We start from the raw sequence: 22254 nt of genomic DNA on the forward strand, positions 1-22254 counted from the left end.
TTTTATCCTATCACAGCCATTAAACTCTAATTGTTTTAAAGTCACCATTGGCCTCATGGTGAAATCCCTGAGCGGCTTCTTTCCTCTTCGGCAACTGAGTTAGGAAGGACACCTGTATCTTTACTGTGACTGGGTGTATTGATACACATTCCAAAGTGTAATTAGTAACATCACCATGCTGAAAGGGATATTGAATGTTTGCTTTTTTATTTCTTACCTATCTACCAATAGCTGTCCTTCTTTGCTAGGCATTGGAAAACCTCACTGGTCTGTGTGGTTGAACGTGTTTGAAATTCACGGACCTTACAGATCATTTTATGTGTGGGGTACAGAGATGAGGTAGTCATTCAAAAATGTTTAACACTATTATTGCACACAGAGTGAGTCTATGCAACTTATGTGACTTGTTGAGCAAATGTGTACTCCTGAACTTACTTAGACTTGCCTAAATACTTGAATACTTACTGATTCAAGACATTTCAGCTTTTCATTTTTTATTAATTTGTAAAAGAAAAACATAATTGCACTTTGACATTATAGGCTATTTGTGTGTAGGCCACTGACAATAGATCTCAATGTTATCAATTTTAAATTCAGGCTGTAACACAACAAAATGTGGAAAAAGTCAAGGGGTGTGAGTACTTTCTGAAGCACTGTACATACATACAGTCCCTGTAAAGTTTGGACACACCTACTCATTCAAGGGTTTTTCTTTCTTTTTACTATGTTCTACATTGTAGAATAATAGTGAAGACATAAAAACTATGAAATAACACATATGGAATCATGTAGTAACCAAAAAAGTGTTAAACAAATCAAAATGTATTTAGATTTGAGATTCTTCAAAGTAGCCACCCTTTGCCTTGATGACAGCTTTGCACACTCTTGACATTCTCTCAACCAGCTTCATGAGGTAGTCAACTGGAATGCGGGGGGTAGTGTGTCCAAACTTTTGACTGGTATTGTACATACATGCAAGCACGAACGCGCGCACACTACCCCCAGCCCCCCCATCCACACACACACACACACACACACACACACACACACACACACACACACACACACACACACACACACACACACACACACACACACACACACACACACTACCCTTGATTAAATTTCATTGCAGAACTGAGAGCTGTCAGCTGCCAACCAGTTTGAGGAACTGACCCTGTTGCGTCACAGCCTCTGAGCCTTTGTCCCACGCCCTACATGGTGTACTACTGTAATTTTGACCAGGGCTCGGTCAAAAGTAGTGCACTATATAGAGAATAGGGTGCCATTTGGGAAGCAACCGGAGTCTGAGTGCTGCTAACCTGATTACATAAGCTACTGTAAGATCTTTTTATGTTATTGATCATTTAAAAAGGGGAGAAAATGCAATCGATTTTACTCTCTCCATCCATTGGTTGTCAATACAACTTCCGGAGAAAAGCGCCAAAAATACACCACCAAGAGTTTAAAACTGTAATGCAGCATGACTTTGACACAAACCAACACATGAGAAGAATGATGCCGATAGGGGTTACAGGAAGAGTCATTGACCGACACTGAATGGGAGAGAGGAGACAAGGGTTACATCCAAAATGGCACCCTATTCAATATATAGTGCATTACTTTTGACGAGGGCCAATAGGACTCTAGACAAAAGTAGTGCACTATATAGGGAATAATAGGGTGCCATTTGGGACACACACCTCGACAACTCTCCAGGCATATGTTAGTATAGGGCTATTGCCATTAGATTTCAGTTTTTCACATTTTGATGCCAAAACATTCAGGAGATAAAGGTGCTCAAAATTGACCCATTTTGCATACCTCACCTACAATGAGACTGCAATGTCTTCATCACTGTCACGCCTACTCCCGCTCCGGCGCTCGACTCTACTAGCAACTGGTCCTGGCATCATCATTACGCACACCTGCTCCCCATCGTTACACACACCTGGGCATCATCATCACCATGATTCATCTCCCTTTATGTAGCACTCAGTAGCCTCAGTCATCAGGCAGTTTTGGTCAGTACGTTTCTCCTGTTATTGTTTATCTGCCTTTCTTATCGCTAAACTCACCTTCTGCACCTGGTTCCTGACTCCAAGCATATAGAGAACCTGTCAAAAGTTTGGACACACCTACTCATTCAAGGAGATTTTTAAAATTTTATTTTACCATTTTCTACAGTGTAGAATAATAGTGAAGACATCAAAACTATGTAATAACACATATGGAATCATGTAGTAACCAATAAAGTGTTAAACAAATTAAAATATATTTTGGATTCTTCAAAGTAGCCACCTTTTGATGACAGCTTTGCAAACTCTTGGCATTCTCTCAACCAGCTTCACCTTGAATGCTTTTCCAACAGTCTTGAAGGAGTTCCAACATATGCTGAGCACTTGTTGGCTGCTTTTCCTTCACTCTGTGGTCCGACTCATCCCAAACCATCTCAATTGGGTTGAGGTCAGGTGATTGTGGAGGCCAGGTCATCTGATGCAGCACTCCATCACTCTCCTTGTTGGTCAAATAGCCCTTACACATCCTGGATGTGTGTTGGGTCATTGTCCTGTTGAAAAACAAATGATAGTCCTACTAAGTGCAAACCAGATGGGATGGTGTATCACTGCAGAATGCTGTTAACCATGTTGGTTAAGTGTGCCTTGAATTCTAAATAAATCAGACAGATTTACCTGGAAAGCACCCCCACACCATCACACCTCATCCTCCATGCTTTACGGTGGGAACCACACATGCGGAGACCATCCGTTCACCTACTCTGCGTCTCACAAAGACACGGCGGTTGGAACCAAAAAGCTCAAATTGGACTCAGACTAAAGGACAGATTTCCACCAGTCTAATGTCCATTGCTCGTATCTCTTCACCCAAACAAGTCTCTTCTTCTTATTGGTGTCCTTTAGTAGTGGTTTCTTCGAAGCAATTTGACCATGAAGGCCTGATTAATGCAGTCTCCTCTGAACAGTTGATGTTGAGGTCTGTCTGTTACTTGAATTCTGTGAAGCATTTATTTGGTCTGCAATTTCTGAGGCTGGTAACTCTAATTAACATATCCTCTGCAGCAGGTAACTCTGGGTCTTCCTTTCCTGTGGCGGTCCTCATGAGAGCCAGTTTCATCATAGCGCTTGATAGTTTTTGGGACTGCACTTGAAGAAACTTTAAAAGTTCTTGACATTTTCCAGACTGACTGACCTTCATGTCTTAAAGTAATGGACTGCTGTCTCTCTTTGCTTATTTAAGATGTTCTTGTCACAATATGGACTTGGTCTTTTACCAAATAGGGCTATCTTCTGTATACCACTCCTACCCTGTCACAACACAACTGATTGGCTCAAACGCATTAAGAAGGAAATAAATTCCACAAATGTAACTTTTAACAAATCACACCTATTAATTGAAATGCATTCCATATGATTACCCCATGAAAATCGGGGCGGCAGGGCAGGTCTTGCCTAGTGGTAGCCCAGTGGGGCCGGTCTAGCCTAGCGGCAGCCTAGTGGTTAGGGCATTGGACTAGTAACCCCAAGGTTACAAGTTCAAACCCCCGAGCTGACAAGGTACAAATCTGTCGTAACTTGCCTAGTTAAATAAAGGTAAAATAAAAAAATAAAAAAGCTGGTTGAGAGAATGCCAAGAGTTTGCAAAGCTGTCATCAAGGTAAAGGGTGGCTACTTTGAAGAATCAAAAATATAAAATATATTTTTATTTGTTTAACACTTGTTAGGTTTCTACATGATTCCATGTGTTATTTCATAGTTTTGATGTCTTCTTCGGGATCGGTGTCCCTTCCACAGGACGGTTGAGCTAACGTAGGCTAATGCGATTAACATGAGGTTGTAAGTAACAATAACATTTCCCAGGACATAGACATATCTGATATTGGCAGAAAGCTTAAGTTCTTGTTAATCTAACTGCACTGTCCAATTTACAGTAGCTATTACAGTGAAATAATACCATGCTATTGTTTGAAGAGAGTGCACAATTTTGAACATGCAAAGTTATTCATAAACAAATTTGGCAAATTTGGGCAGTCTTGATACAACATTTTGAACAGAAATGCAATAGTTCATTGGATCAGTGTAAAAATTGGCACATACACTGATGCTATCTAGTGGCCAAAATCTAAATTGCACCTGGGCTGGAATAATACATTATGGCCTTTCTCTTGCATTTCAACGATGGTACAATTTTTTTTCAAAAGAACGATTGTTTTTCTCTTTGTATTATCTTTTACCAGATCTATTGTGTTATATTCTACTACATTAATTTCACATTTCCATAAACTTAAGTGTTTCCTTTCAAATGGTGCCAAGAATAAGCATATCCTTGCTTCAGGGCCTGAGCTACAGGCAGTTAGATTTGGGTATGTCATTTTAGGCAAATATTGAAAAAAGGGGGATAATCCTTAAGAGGATGTGGAAAATAGTAAAAAAAATAAAAATAAAAAAAAAAAAAAAAAAGGAATCTGTAGGTGTGTCCAAACTTGACTGGTACTGTACGTTACAATCACTAAAAATATAAAAGGTTACGTTTGACATCACTTGAAAGCTTACAAATCAGGGTTGTAAAGCTATTTTATAATTTCTAGATTTTTTTACGAAACATTTGTATATATTTTTTGCTTTAACCACCAATGATCTAAAAACATATATATATATATATATATATATATATATATAAACATATATTTTTTAATCAATTTTCACTTATGTTGTAGCTTAGATCCTATTTGACATAATCTGAGGTGTTCGTGTTGTGCCCGCCATCGGTTGAGACACGGCATGTTCCTGAATAAAGGGTGCGTTTCATGTTTTGGCTGATAAATGTAGCCACTAAACATTACAATTACAAACTTTCAAATCATTACAAACTTTCAAATCAAATCAAAGTTTGTCACATGCACAGACCTTACCGTGAGATGCTTACTTTTACAAGCCCTTAACTATCAATTCAAGTCAAGGAATAGAGCTAATAAAAACTTTACTAAATTAACTAAAGTACAAAATAAAATACAAAAAGTAACACAATAATATAACAATACCGAGTCAATGTGTGTGTGTGTGGGGGGGGGGGGACAGGTTTGTCAAGGTAATCTGTACATGTAGGTAGGGGTAAAGTGACTATGCATAGATAAACAGCGAGTTGCAGCAGTGTAAAAACAAAGGGGGGGTGTCAATGTAAGTAGTCCGGGTGGCCATTTGATTAATTGTTTAGCTGTCTTATGGCTTGGGGGTAGAAGACGGTTGGATGCTGAGCAGTTGCCATTCCAGGTGGTGATGCTCTCAATGGTGCAGCTGTAATTAGTACCACAAAGATGGTTGGAGGTCCAACCATCTTCCATAGATAATAATAAAAATATAGATAATAGAAAATACATATTTGTGGTAGTAACTAAAAGCTCAAATTTAAATTACATTTCAATGTCAATGGTGTAACAGCTAATTGCAAGTCCATTCTATGGATTATATTTCTATGATTAAATTGACGCCTACCCTGTGTTCAAGAGTATGCTGTGTCTCAACCGATGGCTGGCACAACACAAACACCTCAGATTATGTAAACTAGGATCAAGCTACACCATATGTGAAGAAAAAGAAAATCAGTTCACAAATGTTTTTATAATTGATGTTAAAGGTGTCTCACACTCCATATGTTATGTACCCCTCTATCTTCTCTCTAGCTAACCCCCTCCTCTTAGCAACAGTTAGACCACAAACCACTTTTCTCTGGCAGATCAGGGAAACAGTGTCTCTCACACACACACACACACACACACACACACACACACACACACACACACACACACACACACACACACACACACACAATGTGAGATGAATGATTGACACCTCTAAACTTCCAGTAAATGGTTTGCCTCCAATGCTCCTTATAGGACACATCACTGCACTCTATAGTCCTCTGTAAACTGGTCATCTCTGTATACCTGACACAAAACCCACTGGTTGATGCTTATTTATAAAACCTTCCCCTCTGAGATACTGTACCTACTGCCGCCCTCATCCTCCACATACAACACCCGTTCTGCCAGTCACATTCTGTTAAAGGTCCCCAAAGCACACACATCCCTGGGTCACTCCTCTTTACAGTTCGGTGCAGCTAGTGACTGGAACGAGCTGCAACAAAACACTCAAACTGGACAGTTTTATCTCTTCATTCAAAGACTCAATCATGGACACTCTTACTGACACCTGTGGCTGCTTTGCCTGATGTATTGTTGTCTCCATCTTCTTTTCCTTTTCTGTTGTCTGTGCCCAATAATGTTCATACCATGTTTTGTGCTGCTACCATGTGCTGCTGCCATGTTGTGTTGCTACCATGTTGTGTCTCTCTTGTTGTGATGTGCGTTTTGTCTTACATTTTTATTTTAATCCCAGTCCCTCTCCCTGCAGGAGGCCTTTTGCCTTTTGATAGGGTGTCATTGTAAATAAAAATGTGTTCTTAACTGATTTACCTAGTTAAATAAAAGGTTCAATAAAAAAAAATACAGAAATCTGTCACTTGAAATGAATTCATTAGGCCCTAATCTATGGCTTTGACCTGACTGGGAATACAGCTATGCATTTGTTGGTCACAGATTTAAAGTGGAAGAGGGCTCAGAAAACCAGTAAGTATCTGGTGTGCCCAGCCATTTGCCTCATGCAGTGCAACACACCTCCTTCGCATTGAGTTGACCAGGCTGTTGATTGTGGCCTGTGGAATGTTGTCCCACTCTTCTTCAAAGGCTGTGCGAAGTTGCTGGATATTTGCGGGAACTGGAACACTCTGCGTACACGTCAATCCAGAGCATCCCAAACATGCTCAATGGTTGACATGTCTGGTGAGTATGTAGGCCATGGAAGAACTGTCCCATTTTCATCTTCCAGGAATTGTGTACAGATCCTTGTATTATCATGCTGAAACATGAAGTGATGGGACAATGGGCCTCAGGATCTCAGCATCTCTGTGCATTCAAATTGCCATCAATAAAATGCAATTGTGTTCGTTGTCCGTAACTTATGCCTGCCCATACCATAACCCCACCTCCATCATGGGGAACTCTGTTCACAACGTTAACATCAGCAAACTGCTCGCCCACACGAGGCCATTCATGCTGTCTGCCAGCTGCCAGGTACAGTTGAAACCAGGATTCATCCATAACGAGCACACTTCTCCAGCAAGCCAGTGACCAAAGGCTTCGCTGAGACGGTTTCTGACAGTTTGTGCCGAAATGATTAGGTTGTGCAAACCCACAGTTTCATCAGCTGTCCGAGTGGCTGGTCTCAGACGATCCCGCCGGTGAAAAAGCCTGATGTGGAGGTCCTGGGCTGCCGTGGTTACACGTGGTCATAATTTCAAATTCTCAGAAATTATGTTGTAGGCGGCTTATGGTAGCGAAATTAACATTACAATCTCAGAGCAACAGAGCAACAGAGCACCAGAGCAACAGCTCTGGTGGACAATTGCACGCTCCCTCAAAACAGGAGACATCTGTGGTATTGGGTTGTGTGACAAAACTGCACATTTTAGAGTGGCCTTTTATTGCCCCCTGCACAAGGTGCACCTGTGTAATGATCATGCTGTTTAATCAGCTTCTTGGTATACCACACCTGTTAGGTGGATGGATTATCTTGGCAAAAGATAAATGCTCACTAACAGGGATGTAAACAAATTTGTGCACAAAAGTTGAGAGAAATAAGCTTTATGTGCATATGGAACATTTCTGGGATCTTTTATTTCAGCTCATGAAACATGAGACCAACACTTTACAAGTTGCATTTATATTGTTGTTCAGTGTATTTCGAGTTCCATAATTGCTCAATATTTAGAAAATCTCAGTCAGTGTGTATCAACAGGCTCTGTTACATACCCCATTAAGTCCTTTAACGAGCTGCTAAAACACCTGCAGCCCATCAAACATCCAACCCCCCCCCCCTATTCCACTCCAGCTGTCTGGGCTGCTTCCATCCCTCCATCTCCCCCTCTTTCTTCGCCAGCCTCACTCACTTCCACATCCCACCAAACAACCCCATTCTCCCTATTTTGTCCCATTCTTTCCATCCACCCCTGTGCTGATTCTCAGTAAAACTGCAGCTTTGCAGGATCAAAATAGAACGAGCGCAGGCCTTAGAATTAGCAGCAACTGCTAATCAAACAGGGGCGTGAATGAGAGATGGAGAGAGAAAATGTAAGAGAAAGACCGAGAGAGCGAGAGAGAAAAAAATATAATGAGGGAGGGAGAGAGAAAATAGAGAGAAAGAGAGAGGATGCGAGAAAACACATGACAGAAGGAAATTGATGAAAAGGAGAGCTGACAAGGAAGGTCCAAGGCCATATAATATCTCAGAGTTTGACCACCAGTAGAAGCTGGTGAATGTCTATCTCAATTACAATCTCGGTTTACATCCAAAATGGCACCCTATCCCTTTATTGTGGACTACTTTTGACCAGGACCCATAGGGCTCTGGTCGAAAGTAGTGCACAGTACTATGTAGGAAATAGGTTGCTGTTTGGGAGGCAGTAATAGTCTGCTGTGTAATGGGAGCCAGAGTGTGTATGTTTCCTAGTGCTGAGACAGCACAGGACAGGGTCCAGGATCAGACTGCAGCTATCGCCATCTGGATCACATCTACTGCAGAGAGCGAGAGAGGGAGAAAGAGAGGGGGGAGAGAGGGTGGGGAGAGAGAAAGAGAGAGGGGGAGATATGGGGGGAGGGGGAGATTGAGGGACAGAGAGAATGAGAGGGGGGAGATGTGGAAGAGAAAGAGAGGGCTAGAGAGTACAGAAAGTGAGAATATCATACTCATATGAACAGGGGGAGGCAGATAAAATATATATATATTATTGTCACCTAAGCCAGATAGGTGCTGTGAAATGTGTTGTTTTACAGGTTCAGCCATAGCAGTAAGGTTTCCCTGGAGAAAATTAGGGTTAAGTGCTTTGCTTAAGGGTACATCAACAGATTCTTTACCTTGTCGGCTTGGGTGTTCAAACCAGCAACCTTTTGGTTACTGGCCCGACACTCTAACCGCTAGGTTACCTGCCGAGAGAGAGAGGAGATAGAGAAGCAGAGATGAGGGAGAGGAATGGCAGGGACTGGAGTATCCTGAACAAAAATATAAACACAACATGCAACCATTTCAACGATTTTACTGAGTTCCAGTTCATATAAGGAAATCAGTCTATTTAAATAAATGAATGTTGCCCTAATCTATGAATTTCACAAGACTGGGCAGGAGCGCAGGCATGGGTGGGCCTCGGAGAGCCCTCACCGACTTGGGAGCCAGGCCCCCCCACTGGGGAGCCAGGCCCAGCCAATCAGAATTAGTTTTTCCCCACACAAGGGCTTTATTACAGACAGAAATACTCCTCAGTTTTATTAGCTGTCTGGGTGGCTGGTCTCAGACGATCCCGCAGGTGAAATATCCGGATTTGGAGGTCCTGGGCAGGCATAGTTACACATGGTCTGCGGATGTGAGGCCGGTTGGACTTACTGACAAATTACGTTGGAAGTGACTTATGGTAGAGAAATGAACATTCAATTATTTGGCAACAGCTTTGGTGGACATTCCTGCAGTCAGCATGTCAAGTGCACGCTCCCTCAAAACATGAGACATCTGAGGCATTGGGTTGTGTGGTAAAATGCATATTTTATAGTGGCCTTTTATTGTCCCTAGCACAAGGTGCATCTGTGTAATTATCATGCTGTTTAATCAGCTTCTTGATATTCCACGTCTGTCAGGTGGATGGATTATCTTGGCAAAGGATAAATGCTCACTAACAGGGATGTAAACAAATTTCTGCACAACATTTGAGAGAAATAAGCTTTTTCTGCGCATGGAAAATGTCTGGGATCTTTATATTTCAGCTCATGAAACACACTTTACATGTTGCTTTTCTATTTTTGTTCAATATAAAGTTTGAAGTCGGAAGTTCACATACACTTAGGTTGGAGTCATTAAAACTCATATTTCAACGACTCCACAAATTTCTTGTTAACAAACTATAGTTTTGGCAAGTCGTTTAGGACATCTACTTTGTGCATGACACAAGTCATTTTCCCAACAACTGTTTACAGATAGACTATTTCACTTATAATTCACTGTATCACAATTCCAGTGGGTCAGAAGTTTACATACGCTACGTTTACTGTGCCGTTATACAGCTTGGAAAATTCCAGAAAATGTCATGGCTTTAGAAGCTTCTGATAGTCTAATTGACATCATTTGAGTAAATTGTGGATGTATTTCAAGGCCTACCATCAAACTCAGTGCCTCTTTGCTTGACATCATCGGAAAATCAAGAGAAATCAGCCAAGACCTCAGCAAAAAAATGGTTAGCCTCCACGTCTGGTTCATCCTTGGGAACAATTTCCAAACGCCTGAAGGTACCACGTTCATCTGTACAAACAGTAGTATGCAATTATAAACACCATGGGAAAACGCAGCCATCATACCGCTCAGGAAGGAGACGCGTTCTTTGGTGCGAAAAGTGCAACTCAATCCCAGAACAACAGTAAAGGAGACCTTGTGAAGATGCTTGAGGAAACAAGTACAAAAGTATCTATATCCACAGCAAATCGAGTCCTATATCAACATAACCTGAAAGGCCGCTCAGCAAGGACGAAGCCACTGCTCCAAAACCACCATAAAAAAGCCAGACTACGGTTTGCAACTGCACATGGGGACAAAGATCGTACTTTTTGGAGAAATGTCCTCTGGTCTGATGAAACAAAAATAGAAGTCTTTGGCCCACCATTGTTATGTTTGGAGGAAAAAAGAGGGATGCTTGCAAGCCGAAGAACACTATCCCAACTGTGGCAGCATCATGTTGTGGGGGTGCTTTGCTGCAGGAGGGACTGGTGCACTTCACAAATTAGATGGCATCATGAGGGCGGAAAATTCTGTGGATATATTGAAGCAGCATCTCAAGACATCAGTCAGGAAGTTAAAGCTTGGTCTCAAATGGGTCTTCCAAATGGACAATGACCCCAAGCCTACTTCCAAAGTTGTGGCAAGTTAGCTTAAGGACAACAAAGTCAAGGTATTGGAGTGGCCATCACAAAGCCCTGACCTAAATCCTATAGAGCATTTGTGGGCTGAACTGAAAAAGTGTGTGCGAGCAAGGATGCCTTAAAACCTGACTCAGTTACACCAGCTCTGTCAGGAGGAATGGGCCAACATTCACCCAACTTATTGTGGGAAGCTTGTGGAAGGCTACACGAAACGTTTGACCCAAGTTAAACAATTTAAAGGCAATGCTACCAAATACTAATCGACTGTTTGTAAACTTCTGACCCACTGGGAATGTGATGAAAGAAATAAAAGCTGAAATAAATAAGTCTCTCTACTATTATTCTGACATTTCACATTCTTAAAATAAAGTGGTGATCCTAACTGACCTAAAACAGTGAATCTTTAATATAATTAATGTCAGGAATTGTGAAAAACTGAGTTTAAATGTGTAAACGTCTGACTTCAACTGTAGCTGCATATTTTCTCTTGACACAAGGGTCAGTGACAGACAGACCAGGGTACATGGAGAGTCAGAGAATGTCTGGACCTCTGGGGGTAGATCAGCTTTAATATTGCAGATAGATTGTCTGCATAATTTTCAATCCCCCATGTATATTTCTTTGTAAATATATACAGTACCAGTCAAAAGTTTGGACACACCGACTCATTCAAGGGTTTTTCTTATTTTTTTTTTACTATTTTCTACATTGTACATGATTCCAACACACATGGAATCACGTAGTAACGAAAACAAAGTGTTAAACATCTAAATATATTGTATATTCTTCAAAGTAGAAAAACAAATGATAGTCACACTAAGTGCAAGCCAGAAGGAATGGAGCATCGCTGCAGAATTCTGTGGTAGCCATGCTGGTTAAGTGTGTCTTGAATTCTAAATAAATCACAGACAGTGTCACCAGCAAAGCAGAATGCCAAGAGTTTGCAAAGATGTAATCAAGGCAAAGGGTGGCTACTTTGAAGATTCTCAAATATACTTTTTTGGTTACTACATGATTCCATATGTTTTATTTCATAGTGTTGATGTCTTCCCTATTATTCTAAAATGTAGAAAATAGTAAAAATAAAGAAAGACCTTTGAATGAATAGCTGTGTCCAAACTTTTGACTGGTACTGTATATTAAGCGAGCCTACCCGAAGAGTCTCCATAAGAAGTGGTAGAAAAGTCAGCAAAGAAATAGACCAATAGCAAAATTCAAAAAGCCCCAGTGCCAGAAAAAAAAACTATTAATCTAAATAGCATCTGAAGGTAGACCATTATGCACAGTTGTGACCCACTTTCTCAACCCAAAATGTTTCCTTGGTGAGAGGACACCATGCCCCTCGTTTTTTCAAAGCGTGTTATACTGACTGATCTTACAAAACTTTCCTGGTACGCAAAATAACATTTCAAGATGAACCTTTTACCCTTTAGTCTCATGTACTTTGACCCCTCTGCCTGACTGGCTGTCAGCTCTGGACCCATTGATGAGGAGCCTTGGAAAAAAAGCCGAAACATTGTCCTCTTCCTCAGATTCACCTTCCTCCTCCTCATCTCCATCTCCCATTCGGACCACCTGCCCTTTCTCTCTAGTCAGGGCCTCCCCCTAACAACAGGCAAAGGTTCCTTAGTACCTTTGACCACACCAGCCTCTCCCCTCCCACCTCCTTTCTTCTCCCCTTTTTTCCCCTCTTCCACTTGACACCCTCCTCCACCGCCCCTAGCCGCTTGCCCTTCCCCACTATACTCTCCTCATCCACTAGCATAACCTGACTAGGCCCTGCCTCATCTACACCACCATCCATGACATGACTAGATTCAGTCTCAGCTACACCACCATCCATAGCATGTCTAGACCCAGACTCAGCTACGCCACCAACACATCCCTTACAAATATTCCACTAGCAATCAACCTACCCACCAAATTCACTCTTTTCATGAAGACAATCACAGCTTTGTTAATTCTGGAAGCGGAATCCATAAATTCATCTCCTAGCTGTTCGCCGACCATGAGCAGAACCTCCTCCACCTTAACTCCATTCTCAGGAACACACCTGAATCCATGCCGTAATGACAGCATCTACTTTGCCCAAGGCTGCGAAGCCATCATTGCACACCACACCGTTCAAACCCCAGGAAACTAAAACTCTGTCTTCTTCCTTTTGAAAAAAAAAACGAATTAAAAACTCACAGTGTGTTAACTCTCCACCATAGAAAATAAAAATTGAAAGAAAGTAAGGACAGAGCCCTTTACATGGCCTCTCAACTACAAAACACTCCCAAGGCAAAGAGAGGCAGAGAGAGAGAGGCAGAGAGAGAGAGAGGCAGAGAGAGAGAGGCAGAGAGAGAGAGAAGAAAGCGGAGAGAAAAGAGAGAGGGGACTTTATGGTTGCCTGGTTACCCAAACTCCTTGCTCCGGCCAAATGCTACATCACACCCACGGACGACATCTCCCCTACGATGTCTAGAATGAAAATACGTTCTACACCATCTGATTCTGCCCAGAAAACGATCAGGTTGAGCAAGAGCCAAAACAAACATGGGTACAGCGACATTTTGAAAATTTGTCATTAACTTTGATACTTAGGTCCAATCGCTGATGACTTTGTTTTCTACAACACCCCTCAATTTGAGTCGTCAGGCAAACTTTATGGCTCACACCCCTGCCAAAATAAGCCTGACATTTTTCAATTTCTTCAATGTCACCATGCATTCAGCAATCGGGAAACAAAGGATTTCTGGGAATATGGAAGCCTGTCCCAGAGATGGGGATTAGCCCTACAATGACCAGGCAGAGGGATGGTCGGACAGACGGAAGGACAGGGACATTGAAATACCATGTTCAACCCATGTTGAATGGTGACAAAAATTTTGGCTGTAACTTAAATATCTGTACACCCCTGTTCCTCAACATCACCTTGCCACCCTGAGTATAACCTCACCCGTCAATCTCAGACTCACCACTGATTTAGTTCACAATCACGAACCAAGCGGTCACAACTCATTACTGCCTTAATAAACTTTGGGGTGAAGCTTTTCCTCGGTACAGATCTTGGATCAGCTTCCCCTCCCCAATCTTAACCTTAACCATTAGTAGGGAAAATGCTAAACTGACCCAAGAACAGCATACAGGGACAACTCCACCCTACTGCTCCTAATAATGGATCCAAATGGTATTGCGGTCACTCACAGACAGAAACAAAAGAATATTGGCCAGTCCAATATCCTACATTTGTTCATTTGCTCATTCATTCACCCGTTGACTTCGACAAACACTCACATCATCTTATCAGCAGCCTATTAGATGAAACATGAGCAAAGAGACACATTTTTCCCACAGAAACTATATTGCCCTGGACTGACCCGCAGGCACCCCCCAACACCCTTCTCTCCCTGTACATCCCCGGCAGCCCCCTGCCTCTGTTTCCGCCCCTCTCCCTCTCAGCTGAGAGGGAGTAACACACAGCTCTGTTCACATCATGGCTCGCTCCTGGATAATACATTACCCTCCACACAAACACACACACACACGCACACACACCCAGTCACACGCACACACTTACACAAACACAGAGAGAGGACACATTCTCCCCTCGCTGTATGTTAATACCACATGGCTAACACTCGTATACAAAAACAGAAGGAGCCCAAACAGATTCCCTCTAGCCCTCTTACACTACGCCCGCCCCCCCGCCCCCAACAAAGGAAGAAGGGAAGCTGCAGCCAACAGCTCCGCAGTCTGATGTTAGTTACCATAACAATGATGGTGAGGGCTCTACCTCCCCCGGTGGTGGTGTGGCCCTCGCCGGGAGGCAGGGCGTCCGAGGATAGCTGGTCCTGGCGGGAGCACATGTGGACACAGTTGGCCCGGCCCACGGAACGTAGGGCCTGGAGGAGCACCAAGCTGGCCGAGCAGCCCATACCCAGGTACCCAACCACGTCACCCCCAGACAGAGCCCTCTGCCCTGGATTCACCACCCAGCCCTGGCCCCCTGGACCTTGGACCAGCCTAATAGTGCTAAGTGATGCTAAGTTCAGGAAACCCCAGCTACAGCCTAGTCAGGTTAGCCCAGGTTAGTCCCTAAAGCTCCGGTGCTCCAGCACTGCCTGCCTACTTCGTACTGCAGTCCCACTGCTCTACTCTGGCTCAGTACTGCTAAGTGCTGAGCGCTGGGACCCTCCAGCTGCAGCAGACAGAGGCTGCCTTGTCGCTCCACTCTCCGCACTGATCTGATCTGCCTACACTGTAGCTGAACACAGCTGGCTCCTCCAATCGAAGCAAGACACGGTCGTCAGCTGACCAGAACTGACAGCCAAAAACACACAGGCACGCACTCTAGCACCCAGTCTCGCCCGCTCCCTCGAGTTCTCGTGCACGCTCTCTCTCTCTCGTCCACACATACTGTTCACACAAATATTCCGACGTGATTTAGAGGGACATGGTAAAAAGACAGGAAGTCAATCCAAGCTGGAGTGAGCTTTGGGAATTTCACTAAGCAAAGGAGTGTGTGTGTGTGTGTGTGTGTGTGTGTGTGCATGTATGTGTGTTTCTGTGCATGCGTGTCCAAATCACCAGCTGTGTTACACCAGCCGTAACAGTGTCATTCAACTATTCAAACCAGCCACCTACTCCACACTATGTCTCGCTCCGTACTTCCTCTCTCCCACTTAAGAATTTGAAATCTAGCTCATACTGTACACTCACTTAGCGGTACCTAAAGTGCTGCAGTCTGCACCGAAAAGCTAAATAGCACAGAGAAAGAAAAGGGAGAGTGAGGGGAGATAAATATAAATCGAGAGAGAGAGAAAGAAAGAGAGGAGGGAAAAAGACTAGAGTAGTAGGGCTGTTGCGGTGACCGTATTACCACCACACCAGCAATCATGACCGCAATAAAATGCACACTGGACATGCATTGGTAGTACCCAACTCACTGACAACCATCAAGTCCTAATGGCCTGGTACTCTATATTGGGCTATATTGTCCCTCTAACCAGTCTGACATTAATGCAAATTCCATCAAAAATTACCTCACTGTGATTGATCCATTTGAAGAAAGAGGTTTAACCATTCTGGGACCGGGGGCAGTATTGAGTAGTTTGGATGAATGAGGTGCCCAAAGTAAACTGCCTGATACTCAGGCCCAGAAGCTAGGGTATGCATATAATTGGTATATTTTGATAGAAAACACACTAAAGATTCCAAAACTGTTAAAATAATGTCTGTGAGTATAACAGAACTGATATGGTAGGCGAAAAGGACAACAACCACCCGAGCCACTGCCTGTTCACCCCGCTATCATCCAGAAGGCGAGGTCAGTACAGGTGCATCAAAGCTGGGACCGAGAGACTGAAAAACAGCTTCTATCTCAAGGCCATCAGACTGTTAAACAGCCACCACTAACATTGAGTGGCTGCTGCCAACACACTGACTCAACTCCAGCCACTTTAATAATGGGAATTGATGGGAAATTATGTAAAATATATCACTAGCCACTTTAAACAATGCTACCTAATATAATGTTTACATACCCTACATTATTCATCTCATATGTATATACTGTACTCTATATCATCTACTGCATCTTTATGTAATACATGTATCACTAGCCACTTTAACTATGCCACTTTGTTTACATACTCATCTCATATGTATATACTGCACTCAATACCATCTACTGTATCTTGCCTATGCCGCTCTGTACCATCACTCACTCATATATCTTTATGTACATATTCTTTATCCCCTTACACTTGTGTGTATAAGGTAGTAGTTTTGGAATTGTTAGCTAGATTACTTGTTGGTTATTACTGCATTGTCGGAACTAGAAGCACAAGCATTTCGCTACACTCGCATTAACATCTGCTAACCATGTGTATGTGACAAATAAAATTTGATTTGATTTGAAAACCTGAGGAGAATCCATCCAGGAAGTGATTATTTTATTATTATTATTTTGAAATGGCTGTTTTTCCATTGAAAGCCTATCCACCCTACAAAGACTTATGACCCAGTTCACGATCACTATGGCCTCCACTACATGTGGCCAGTCTTTAGGCATTATTTCAGGCTTTTACTCAAAAAAATTAGGGAGAAACACCACTTTCAATGAGAGGACAGTAGAAATTTCCAGACATATGTTCGGTGCTTGACCGGGAGCGCGCCTTTCTTGTTTTTCCTTTTCTATTGACAGAGATATTGTCCGGTTGAAATATGATTGATTATTTATGACAAAAACAACCCGAGGATTGACTATAAACATTGTTTGACATGTTTCTACAAACTTTTCTGGTACTTTTTTGATTTGTCGTCTGCCTGCTGTGACCGCACTTCGTGTTAATGGATTACTGAACAAAACGCACCAACAAAACTAAGGTTTTTGGACATAAAGAGGGACTTTATCGAACAAAAATAACATTTATTGTGTAACATGGAGTCTTGTGAGTGCAACCATATGAAGATCATCAAAGGTAAGTGATTAATTTTATCGCTATTTCTGACTTTTGTTACTCCTCTACTTGGCTGGTTACTGTTTGTAATGATTTGTCTGCTGGGCACTGTTCTTAGATAATCACATGGTTTGCTTTTGCCATAAAGCCTTTTTGAAATCTGACACAGCGGTTGGATTAACAAGAAGTTTATCTTTAAGCCAATGTATAACACCTGTATGTTTTCGGAATTTTTATTATGAGTATTTCTGTTTTTGAATTGGGCGCCCTGCAATTTCACTGGCTGTTGGCCAGGTGTTCTGTTAGCGGAACACCTGTTCAACAACAGGTTGAAACTAAGTGGAAAACATGGCAGTTGTGGATGTTGTTCCAAAGCCTAACACAATGAAATGACAGTGCTTTCTAAGGTCATTCAAAAAGCCCAAGAGTTTTAATTCCCAATTAAATAAAACCATTTCCTCATCAATCTACACAAAATATCCCATAACAAAGCGAAAACTGGTTTTTAGAAACTTTTGCACATTTATGAAAAGTAAAAAACATATACCGTATTTAAATAAGTATTCAGACCTTTTGAGCTCAGGTACGTCCTGCTTCCATTGACCATCCTAGAGATGTTTCTACAACTTGAATCATGTCCACCTGTGGTAAATTCAATTGATTGGACATGATTTGGAAAGGCATACTTGTCTGTATAAGGTCCCACAATTGTGGGTAGAGCGCCGAGACAGAATTATGTCGAGGCACAGATCTGAGGAAGGGTACCAACAAATTGCTGCAGCATTGAAGGTCCCCAAAAACACAGTGGCCTCCATCTTTCATAAATGAAAGAAGTTTGTAACCACCAAGACTCTTCCTAGAGCTGGCCGCCCGGCCAAGCTGAGTAATCGGGGGAGAAGGTCCTTGGTCAGGGAGGTGACCAAGAACACGATGGTCACTCTGACAGAGCTCCAGAATTATTTTGTGGAGATGGGAGAACCTCTCAGACGGACAACCATCTCTGCAGCACTCCACCAATCAGGCATTTATGGTAGAGTGGCCAGACGGAAGTCACTCCACAGTAAAAGGCACATGACAGCCCGCTTGGAGTTTGCCAAAAGGCACCTAAAGGACTCTCAGACTATGACAAACAAGATTATCTGGTATGATGAAACCAAGGTTGAACTCTTTGCCCTGAATGCCAAGCGTCACCTCTGGAGAAAACCAGGCACCGCTCAACACCTGGCCAAAACCATCCCAACGGTGAAGCATGGTGGCAACGTCATGCTGCGGGGATATTTTTTAGCAGCAGGGCCTGGAAGAGTAGTCAGGGTCGAGGGACCTCAGACACAGAGATCCTTGATGAAATCCTCGCTGCCAAAGGTGCTTCAACAGAGTACTGAGTAAAGGGTGATATTTCCTTCTTTTTGTTTTGTAATACATTTGCAAGATAAAACAAAGACCTTTTTTTACTTTGTCATTATTGGGTATTGTGTGTAGATTGATGAGGGAAAAAACTATTTAATACATTTTAGTCAAGGGGTCTGAATACTTTCCGAATGCACTGTAGTACTGGAAAATGGAATATCTTATGTTTCACCGAGTCATGAATGACAACAAAGAAAATATACAGTTGGCTGGGTTTTCTGTGCATCGGCAGGACAGAAGTCCGGTAAGACAAGGGGTGGGGGTGTGTGTCTATTTGTCAATATCAACTGGTGCGCGATGTCTAATATTAAGGTAGTCTCGAGGTATTGCTCACCTGAGGTAGAGTACCTGATAATAAGCTGTAGACCACACTATCTACCAAGAGTTTTCATCTATATTTTTCATAGCCGTCTATTTACCACCACAAACCGACGCTGGCACTAAGAACGTACTCAAGGAGCTGTATAAGGCCAAACAAAAACATGCTGATCCAGAAGCGGAGCTCACAGTGGCTGGGGATACTAATGGAGGCTAACTTAATCCATTTTACCTCATTTCTACCAGATGTCAGAGGGCCACGCCGCCACCGGGGGAAGTAGAGCTCTCCCCATCATTGTTATGGTAACTAACATCAGACTGCGGAGCTGTAGGCTGAAGCTTCCCTTTACTCCACACAGAGAGACGCGCACAAACAAATTGTCAAAGAGTCAAGTCACCCAAGTCATAGACTGTTCTCTCTGCTACCGCACGGCAAGCGGTACCGGAGCGCCAAGTCTAGGTCCAAAAGGCTCTTTAACAGCTTCTACCCCCAAGACATTAGACTGAATAATTAATCAAATGGCCACCTATTGCATTGACCCCCCCCCCCCCTTTTACACTGCTGCAACTCGCAGTACCCCCTGTATTACCCCCTGTATATAGCCTCATTGTTATTTGATTGTTGGTTAAGGGCTTGTTAGTATTCAACACGTGACTAATACAATCTGATTTTAATTTGATTTGTAATCACCACATCACAATATATTACACTAAGTGCTGGATGAATAATTCTGCATATAGAAAATGCACAATACAGTATACTGCTCCTCTCCCTACTCATCAGTTTTCCTCCACCACAAAGTGAGAGGAGGCCCCTTCTCTCCCCCTCAGCAGAAAACCAGTTTGCTGTGTATACCAATTCAATTATTCTGGATTTATTGTCTGTGAAGTGCAGGAGCCTAGAGAGCAGGGAGTTGTTTTTGGACTGGGCCACAGCCTCTGGCAGCGTCCCTACATCAGTGTCTCTTAATCCTGGTCATGGCGACCCAAAGAGGGGCACATTTCAGTTATTGCCCTCTTGCACTACACACCTGATTCCACTGTTCAAAGGTTTAATGATGAGTTAACTAATGGAATCAAGTGCGTAGCACTGTGGCAAAAACTAAAATGTGCACCTCTTTGGTTCCCCACTACTTTTGACCAGAGGACTATGGGCCCTGGTTAAAAGTAGTGAAAACATTGTTAAAAAAAATTTAAGATTTAAAAAAAGGTAACTTTACAGCACATTTTCTATGTTATATTAATAGTCATACTTATTATTATTTTGGATGGGGGCACGCCCGCTTTGCAAGGGGTGCGTGCTACGCCACTGCTTATTTAATTATAACTATAAGAAATCTAAGATGTGTCAAATCAATTATCTCCAGCTCAGGGCTCCAGCTATGCATGTGGTTTGCTAACTTGCTAGCTAAAGTGGCTAGATGGCAAGATCAAGCGTCTTGGTTACAGCAGAGACATTCAATCCCCTCCTGGATAAAGATCCCCGTTGGCTAAATAGTTTTCTGCGGCACTTCCGGTAATACAGTATATCCGGTATGGTATAGAAACGGTATGAAAACCTGGATACTGCCCAACCCTAACAAACTAACGTGCACACGCACAGTATAAGCTATAATGTTCAGTAGTTTAGTAGAATCAGTATGTGTTTAGTATAATCCATAGAATTTGTTCAGGGTGTTATCTTGGGCCTAAACAACAGGGAGGAGCAGGCCATCTTGGGAAGCTGTAGATAACCCATGATTAGGGCCTTCAGCATCTGTGTGACAACAACACACACCCACCTCCACGAACACACCATTACAATTAGGGCTGGGCGGTATACCGTATTTTACTACACACACACACACACACACACACACACACACACACACACACACACACACACACACACACACACACACACACAGGTATTGATGCATGGACTCCTCTACTTGAGTCACCTCTCTCCGCTCTCCCAATTCAAGTTCAATTTAAGGGCTTTATTGGCATGGGAAACATATGTTTTGAAAACTTTGTTTTACACACAACACAAAACAATATAAATAATATACTCAACTAGAAAAAATACAAACAATTATTATCTTTAAAGATACTGTTCTTTAGAGAAGTTAAACACACCGGGCAGAAGGCTACAAAGGTTAAAGGGTACAGGGACAGAGCAAACACCTCACCATTGTTCCTGTAAACAGTCAAGGGATAGGGGTGGAGAAATGCAGCCACTCACAGACAGTCATGGCCACAGACCGACCATCCACTGGACCAAAAAGTGGACCAAAAAGTTTACAATGCTTTAAAAGAAAAATATATATAATAATCATTTTATGTAAGCGTGAACAAAATGTTACAAAAATATATTTTAAAAAAGTGCAAAAGCTCACATTTTAGTCTGTGACCGGGCAAGATGAACAAGGCATCCGCAGGTCACAATCAATAAGCACACCATCAATCTTAATGCACCCCCCCGCGCAAAAAAACCCACAAAGAAATGCTCATCCAACCCTTAAGTCACAGGGGAGTCAAATACAGACATATTTTTTTTGAAATGTGAATACAATTAGTGGATGGACTGTTTAAAATAAGACCGGAATGGAGACCAAGCCATTCCGGTCTTATTTGGGGTTCCCACGTATATTGAATTTAAAAAAAATCTAGTTTCAGAGAACACAAGACATCTCTCACCCAACATTTATAAGATGGGGGAGCTACCATCTTCCAGTTCTGTAGTATTAGCCGTCTAGCTAAAAGAGTTGTATAAGTAACAGTGTCCAACTGGATTCTTGACAGGGTACCTATGGTCAGTACTCCAAAAAGGGCTGTAAGGGGAGACGGATCTATAACAGTGTCATATATATCAGAGAAACATTTAAATATTCATTCCCAGAAACCTGACAGTTTATGACAGCCCCAAAACATATGCAAAAGTGTGGCTGGTTCCGTTTTATATCGGACACATGTAGGATCAAAATCAGAGAATATTCTTCCAAGTTTGGCCCCGGACCAGTGGATACAGTGAACCACCTTGAATTGAATGGGGCTGTGTCTAGTGCTAAAAGA

The 22254-nt window shown here is 42.4% G+C and overlaps 1 protein-coding gene across 2 annotated transcripts in view; it reads right to left on the reverse strand.

Annotated features, from left to right (window-relative positions):
* Positions 1-22254, reverse strand: part of LOC139382264 (dedicator of cytokinesis protein 10-like) — a 177212-nt gene that overhangs the window by 109224 nt on the left and 45734 nt on the right. Inside the window, exon 1 of one of the 2 annotated variants that reach the window (XM_071126129.1) lies at positions 14782-15218. The exons of the other annotated variant lie outside the window; for it this stretch is intronic. Coding sequence (XP_070982230.1) covers positions 14782-14949 — 168 coding nt within the window. The 5' untranslated portion in view covers positions 14950-15218. Of the gene's footprint in view, positions 1-14781; positions 15219-22254 lie in introns of those variants that run through there. 2 annotated transcript variants of the gene reach the window in all.

Source organism: Oncorhynchus clarkii, chromosome 24 (assembly GCF_045791955.1).
Source record: "Oncorhynchus clarkii lewisi isolate Uvic-CL-2024 chromosome 24, UVic_Ocla_1.0, whole genome shotgun sequence".
In the NCBI taxonomy this organism is placed as follows: Eukaryota; Metazoa; Chordata; class Actinopteri; order Salmoniformes; family Salmonidae; genus Oncorhynchus; species Oncorhynchus clarkii.